Source organism: Cupressus sempervirens, chromosome 10, assembly GCF_028749045.1.
Source record: "Cupressus sempervirens isolate cs-2001-9-10 chromosome 10, ASM2874904v1, whole genome shotgun sequence".
In the NCBI taxonomy this organism is placed as follows: domain Eukaryota; kingdom Viridiplantae; phylum Streptophyta; class Pinopsida; order Cupressales; family Cupressaceae; genus Cupressus; species Cupressus sempervirens.
Window position 1 is genome coordinate 561,971,472 of NC_143127.1, and position 8,286 is coordinate 561,979,757.

General features: G+C 32.6%; 1 protein-coding gene across 2 annotated transcripts; it reads left to right on the top strand.

Annotated features, from left to right (window-relative positions):
- The first annotated feature begins 600 nt into the window (after positions 1–600).
- Positions 601–3,835, top strand: LOC149535126 (uncharacterized). 2 transcript variants are annotated; one of them, XR_016356881.1, is made up of 2 exons: positions 601–877; positions 3,439–3,835. XR_016356881.1 is itself a non-coding variant. In XM_089804103.1 (2 exons), the coding sequence occupies exon 2, from the start codon at positions 1,180–1,182 to the stop codon at positions 2,428–2,430; it is 1,251 nt and encodes a 416-aa protein (XP_089660229.1). In that variant the 5' UTR covers positions 601–877; positions 965–1,179; the 3' UTR covers positions 2,431–2,613. The 2 variants fall into 2 exon arrangements, 1 of the variants encoding a protein (XP_089660229.1); XM_089804103.1 differs by lacking the exon at positions 3,439–3,835 and adding an exon at positions 965–2,613.
- Positions 3,836–8,286: the final 4,451 nt, after the last annotated feature.

The following is an 8,286-nucleotide window of genomic DNA, read 5'->3' on the forward strand; positions in this document are numbered from 1 at the left end:
TATTACTCAATTTTTTTTTATAATTCTTAATTGTTTTTCTTTTACTATTCTAGTTAAATAACCTATATGGCAAATACAAGCTACTAAGAGTATGTTCCCATGCCATTGCTTAGCTTATTTTGATAAGCAGTGGCTGCTCAATAATTATAGGAAACAATTCTAGAACTTGTGGCCACATGAACATATATTTTGCTGCTTATTTTGAAGCAGGAAAGTTAAAGTCTAAATTAATTAATTAGATAATACTTTTACGAAGATGAAATTAGGAAAAAAAAAGAATTTAAAAGGAGGGAAAAAAGTTTGTGCAGCCACATGATGTTTTTGGCAATAAGTAGCCATTGCTTATTTTCAATCCCTCATCTTTTCGCAAAGCTTATTTTCAATTGCTAAAGATTCTAAACTATCCTTTATAGACACTTTTTGAATTTTCATGGGAACATTAAACTGCTTAAATATAAGCACAAAATGTACTTAGGTAACGACATGGAAACACAAAGTGACACTTGTTTTAAATACACTATTGTATAGACCTCTTTAAATCTGTGCTAATACTTTAATAGGTAATTTTCTTCTCGGCAATTACAAAACCAAGCAAAATCGTCCGATAGTGTTCGAAAAAATAGAGGGAAGCATGCAATTTGAAAATGTAATTATCTTTCGAATCGAAAAGTACATATACAAGGAGATAGTTCGGATCCTCCTCGAGGCCAGGCCAAAGTGCTTTCGTGAAACCCTATCTGATACAAATAACCCTTACTGAATTCTGCAAATAAACCCTAATTGAATTTTACAAATAAACCCTTATTGAATTCTGCAAAGTTTTCTGTGGTCGATGCTCGTGACAGTTGGCAAGGGAAAGCAGGAAGAGGATGACAAGGTTAGTGCTCTCTATAAACCCTGTTAAATCTTTCACCATTTGCCCTAACAAGGAAATGACAAAGGAAATTTTGGCTGAATCTTGTAGGTTTAAAAATGTTGTATTGTCGTTGCCTTAGATGCTGCTAAAACTCCATCCAGCAAGTTTCTTTTTAAAACCAAGAATAGAAAATACATTCGTGCAAAATTCTATTCGGAATAGAATTGTTACATTCATTGACATAATAATACATACAATAGCTCATAAGTTTCTATATAGAAGCTTGGTCACTTCTCGAAGTACTATAAATTGTTTATGTGCCCATGGCTGAGAATATTGCCCACAAACTTCGGAGTCGCGAGATTGGTAATAGATTGATCTTGAGAAATGTTCATCCTCAGATTAAGTTCCGCAATTTTCAGTTGCAGGGAGAGCTTGATACAAATGAACCATTCAACATTGTACAGATAACTATAGCTCACAGTATTATATTTGCTTCGGTACAGCCAGGTGTATTTGTTGCATTTGATAGAGACACATATAAAAGGCTTTGTTACTTAAACTCAGATTCACAAGAAATAATTCATAGGCTGTTCTATAACAAGGTAGATAATTCTGTCATCATAGGTGTGGCTGATGAATCCTCAATGACATACAGAACAATTCCGCTTGAGTACATTAGAAAAGCTCAACCAGATGTTGGCCTTGCTTTGTTTGAGGGTCAGAAGGTGACTCCGCCTGGTTTTGTAGTGTTTGATTCTCTCAATGGGAAAGCTCTTACTTTTTCACCTGAAGATCATATTTACAAGGTGTTTGATTTGAAGAACTATACACTCTTGTGCTCCATATCTGACATAGGAATTGAGCAAATAAAGATCAGTGCTGGTATAATGCTCTTAATATCAAGAAGAATTGCTCGTGGAAGCATTCTTCCTCTGAAGATCTTATCCATAGAGGATGGCACTGTTTTGAAATCTTTTAATCATACATTAGTACCCAATAAAGAGATAGATTTTATTGAATTGTTTCATGACAAGGTACTTCTAAAACAAGAGAATGAATACATGCAAATGGTTGACGTTTTGAGTGAAAAGACGATTGAATTGAGAAAAGAAAAGGTTAAGAACATCTCAGGATGTATTATCTTGCATGACAGACAATTATTCTTGACATTGGAGAAAGGGGTATATTTTGTATGGAATTTACAAGGAGAGCTGCTTGCATCTTACAGAAACCAACTAGTGTGGTTTTCAGGTCGTAACACAAGCATCATTCAGTTGACTCGTGATGAAGAGCTGATCCTTTCTTACAACAAAGCCCCTGAGTCCTGTGAGACTGATAAAGGAAATTGTTCAATAAACATTATCCACCTCTTAACTGGAAATTGTTGTGCTAAGATTGATTGCTATAATGCAGACGTTGATACAAGTTGCAGGAATCCATCTGATTTATCACAAACCCAGAGTACCTTTGAAGATCCTTTAGAAGATATTACTGCATTTTCATATGATCAGGAGCGACATGAAATTTATGCAGGCAATACAAGAGGGTTTGTGCATGTCTATTCAAACTAGTCGTTGATGAGATTTGGAAGGGCTTGTAATTTTAAAATTTTCTGAAAATGTTAATTACATCCATTTTTGCTTGTACAGATGACTTTCACGACAGTCTGCAGGAATTGTAATTAAAACAATAACCAGAAATTTCTGATTATCTGTATTAATTAATTTCTGATGTAGGAAACATCAATTAACCTATTAGCATTAGCCATTATTCTACAACAGTCTTTAAGTTTAACAATTTAGTTTGTTATGAAGGAAAGTAAAAATAATATTCTCTGTTTAATTTATAAATTGAAATCCAAAATTTTAGTGATAGATGTGGAAGGTTTGATTCCTCCATGGAATCCCATGGAGTGCAATCATCCAGCCTTAATACTCAGCATTTTGTACAAAATATTTGAAGGAAAGCCGAACCTGATTTGGAGTGAAATGTTTTGCCTAATTTGCACCACATTGCAACCAATTTATTTTAAGCATATAATAAAAGTATGCTTTAATGGATGCCCTTACCCTTTTCCAAAGATCCCATCTTGACATAGGCAGAGGGTATTTTACAAAAAGGTTGTCGAGTCTGACTTTTTATCTGCCAAGTGCGTTTGGTTGAATTTTTGTTAAGCTTTCTCGACAAATTCATTTTGTACATACCCTGCAATCGTTGCAGTGACGTCCATGCGATCAAATCTGTTTGATGCATTCTGTCAAACAATTCACCTGCCTTGTCTGTTCTTCTACATTTTGCATACACGTCTCCCAGGGCATTTGTAAATCCATTTGTAAGGGCATTTTGCTTCTACTTATATGATTTAATGAAGGTCCACTCCCTATTCTATGACTTCCATTTTTGTAAAAGCAGGAAGGACCCTGGTAAAGGTTATGGAATTTGACTTTATGCTGGTTAATTGCATTTTCCTTTTCAACAAATACTTTATGTGCATACCCTACAATCACCGTAGTCCATGATGACGCATCTTTATGAGGCATTCTGTCAAACAGCTCACAGTCTTATTTGTGCGTCCACAGTTTGTATACCTCTACTCGTACATATAACCAGGAGATTTGAAGCATCTAGGATGAATAAAGTCCCACTCAGATCGAAAACAGAGTTTTGATTTGCATCAGCATCAAAGTCATTAAACATGAAGAAGTTGGGGGGGAAGAGGAAGGCTTGTATTTGGTTGAATGTCAGTCAGTGGAGGACTTTAGATGGTGGACAAGGATGATTTCTATCTTTTAAACTAGAATTGGGAATAATCTGGGGTTTTAATGCAGAGAGGCGTATTAAACTTAAATAAATTGTTTTGCATATGTTAGAATTGATCAGCATTTGTATTTACGGTGCACATTTCACTGCAACTTTCATTTCCTGTGGTTTGTGTTACGGAGTGGATTATTAAGGAATTCAAAGCCTAGTTGTGTTTGGAGTGTGTTTCAAAACTGTTACTGATGTGAATGACAATATGAATCTTAAAGGGTTTGTGTGTGGCACGTTGCTATCTTTTGCACTTTATTGCTATTGTGAGTTTTATTACCATCACCTTTGTCTGTCTTGAGCAGAGGATAAAGATAATCTACAGGACAGAGTCTTACAAACTAATATTTGCATTACAGTTTTTTTCAGGAATTTGTGGGAGTGCTTTTAAGTGTTAAATTGTGTCCTTGCGAAATCAATCAACTCGAAAGTTAGCTATCAAGAAATTTACGTGACTGTTCTTTGCTGTCTTTGAAGACAACACACGTTAAAATGAAAACGTGGCTTCCTCCTAACAAAATGGCTTGAAAATACAACAGATTTTAAAAAAAAATTATCAATTGATTTTTATGTTTTCATTTCCAGTGCTGTAAAACCCCAAAATCTGGCATAAAAAAAAACCCGTGTTTTGCGCTGTTTGAAATTTTTCCTAAATTGTTCCTCTGTTGTTTTCTTGGGAGTACAGTGAATGACTTAAAATAAAAACGATTTTCTGAAATAAACAGAATTCATATAGTGTTTTTGGATTTTTTTTTAACATAGGGTGCACCAGAATTTATGAGTGTGAGTTCTAAGCAATAAGAATTTTGGCTCTATATTAACCCTTATGTATACTTTTTACAAAGTTTAATTATATTATTGATAATCTTTATACTGCCTTTAATCTATTTTATGCAGCTAAATAGTTTTAACAAATAAACTTGTTTTTAAATTTTAATTATAAAAAAATTGAATTGAAAGAATTTATCTATATTTAAAACAGTTTAATCCAAAGATACTTTGTATGTAAAAACATTCTTAAAATTTATATTTCTATTTAGCATGCATTCTATTATTAATAGAAACTTGAAACAAAGTAACTAAAGGTTGAAATATGTATAAATGTAAGATATGTTTACAATGGTTTCTTTGAAAGGATGTTAGAAAGCACATGGCTATTGGAGCATCAATTGTAGGGAGATTAATATTCGTTCACAACTCTATCCATCTAATTTTATAGTTGTTATTATTGAGAACATTCTACAATATGTTTAAAATTTTAAAAGCATTGACAACCAAGTGACTTGTTAGCAAAACTCCTTATAGAAATGTAATCTGGTGGAATGCATAGTCACATGGGTTTGTTAAAAATGCTTTGAAGATTCAAGTAGATTTATTTAGCAAGTTTCATGCCATTTTACTACATTTACTAGCACTTGCATCGATAGGTCTTTGATGTGAAAGCATTATTGAAAATAATGTTTCATTTTAGAAGGAATTCTTATAACATCACTCACTCAGGATTAATTGAGGTTATAGTATTGGCATGAATATATTTTGAAGGTAGAACAAAAAAAGGTATCGAACTTAAATGAATTTGAACACAATAGAAATTGTTGTAACCTAGTATATATAAGATTAGTAAGGCCAAAAACTCATTTGTAGTGACAAAGTAATGGTGTGTGCAAGATGCATTAGGCAAACTCAATTGTTATTTACCTCATAAAACCTAATTTTTCCTACTAAAAATAGGGATAAATTACACAATTGAAGCCAAGATTGGTTATAGCCCACCTCAAATAGATATATGGGGTTGGAGTAATGATATAATTTGTGGTATTAGGACACAAAATGTTCGTCTCTAACAACAACCTTCTTCTAAGGTTGCCACACATTTCTTTGAACAATCAATGATGCTTGCACTTTAAAATGGTGGTACGAACTTAGTGCCCAAGTATCTTAAATAAATGGAGCAACTATTTCAACATAAAACCATGCCTTCTTAATTTAGAAAGAATTGCCATTTTTTCTTAAACTTATTAAAAGATAAAGGAAACCCAATTCAAGCAATTAGTCACTATGATATATTGATAGTGGGTAATTCAATACAAATTCCATAATGATACGAGATCATTAATGGATTTCAACTAATCCAAGTTAGAATTAGAAAAAATAACCTATGATAAAATTATTAAATAACATATGACCATTTAGAGTACCTTGTAATAATAAACAAAGCTAGCTATGACAGATTGCAAGGGTGTATGATAATAACATTAATGGTGATTGAAAATATTCTCAATCTTGTAATAGACAACCAAATTATATGAAGATGAATCATAAGTTACATAACACAACCATTGGTTAGATGTATGAGGTTCAAAAAAAATCATTATAATGGTACAAGATCATTGATAGATACCAAATTATATGAAGACGAGTCATAATTTGCATAACACAACCATTGGTTAGATATATGAGATTCAAAAAATTCCATTATAATAACAAGATCATTGATAGATATCAATTGCTCCAGGTTAGAATTAGAAAATAATAATCTATGCTTCCTTTGTGGAAGTGGTTGCTCCATTTTTGTTATGTTTTGTTAAGACAATGAGTTATATAAAGAGTAAAGAGTGTTCATTACAATCAAAGATTAATTGCATCACTATGAGTTCGTGCATGGTAAAACTTAACAATTGAATTGTAGCTTACTTTACCATGTCATGATAGCTAGGTTATAGACATAGACTTTTAAAGCACATAATCCACATGACTATACACATTAATCATCCTAGAAGAAATTTGATTTTAAAAAACTTTAAGCTACAAGGCTACATACGAAATCAATAGTTGGACCACAACTATATTTCAAGAAATGTGAGATAATGAGCTAGACAATTATTAGGAAGAACATCGTGATTAGTAATAATGAATTTCTTATAGTAATTAAGAGAAACTTAAGTCATTGGACAAATGCAATGCTTTAAAGGTTATGCTAGGAGTTTCCTTTCTAGCCTACTGATAATAAGAATATAATGAGATATTCAATGAAAGTAATTGTCAAATGCAATGTTTTAAAGGTAAAATACAATATTATATTCTCTTTAGTAACCCACTATTAATGTTCCATGCAAAAAATAATGGTCGGTCTATCATAGGCCATTTCTAAGTGGCTTCTATGTGTAAGGATGATGCAAGAAGGTTGACATGATCCAAATTAATGAAATTGGCGTCTAGTACGCCCACACAACAATTATGCCTTTGAGCTTCTTTAACACATGCTTTACCTGTGCATAAAACTTATCCAAATTGTACCAATAGATGGTTGTGGTGAGGTAACTAGATCCATGGAAGAATTGAGCCATAGGATGGATTGGAGTTCTTGGTTGGTCATTGTCAGTGACACAATCGTGTAGGTTATGTTGGGGCAGGGCTTTGTGCATTGAATTTGGCCCTCACTGGTGTCCATGACAACCACTCTTATATAGTATTCTGATAAATGGCCATCCATTAACACATGCAACAGACAATTACACACGTTGGGATATGACAACTAAACTTTATCATGATTTATTGGTATTTTATTTATGCATTTTTGGAAGATGCTAAATGAGACCAAATCTTCTATGTGGATAGACTTGGAGCAAAAAATAGAAAGTGTTTTTTTTGGGTTTATTCTCTTTGCTTTGTTTTTATGCAAGAGTTGTGCATAAATGAAGTTTCCAACTAAGTTGTAAATACTATTAAGGTTGTAGCTTCTATCAGATTGATTTTAATATGCGATACCTTATTGATGGTAAATCATCTTTAAGATAAATATCTTATATATTACACATATTGTAATATAATATATATTATACACTATACATTATTATATAAATAATAATATATTTACATATATGGTTAACATATTAATATTACATATATACTTAAGATGAGTTACATATATGGTTATTTATATTACTATTATATTAATATGTTAATTAGTGATGTTTAACGGTACAAACATCTTTCTTAATGAGACCATTGCCTCCTCTCATATTTATAAGCCTTCATTTGCATATGGATCACAATCAATACAATGAGATTATTAGTACATTTGCATCAATCCTAGAAATTCAACACGATATCAGAGCCACACTGCAAATGTACATAGTTACAAGGTACAAAACAACGACTCCATCAAGCATTGAATGCAATTTGTATCTACCAATGTTAGTTATGAGTATAAAGAATATACAAAGATCATTACCAGTAGATAGGCGTCGACTTGAGAAGGAGATTAGTTGTGACCAACATAGTCGGTGGTGAATGTTTTATACTCATAACTTCCATCGCAGGTAGCTTTCCTTTTACACAACGCTTTGGATATATTTCCCTCCTATCTTTTGTGTAGGTCACATGTAGAGAACATACGATATACTTCAGATGCTCATGATTGTTTGTTGCTAGCCTATCCTACATACCTAGAATAGTGTCATTTACATACAACTTTTGAATATCGCATGAATCAGGTGTGTATCGAGTGATTCATATGGTATTCGCAAATAGTCAGGTGCATCTCCTCTACATCAGTGTATGTCTCCAAACTATCTGAAAATGCTCGATAAATGAAAACATTCTCATCTCATTTGCTT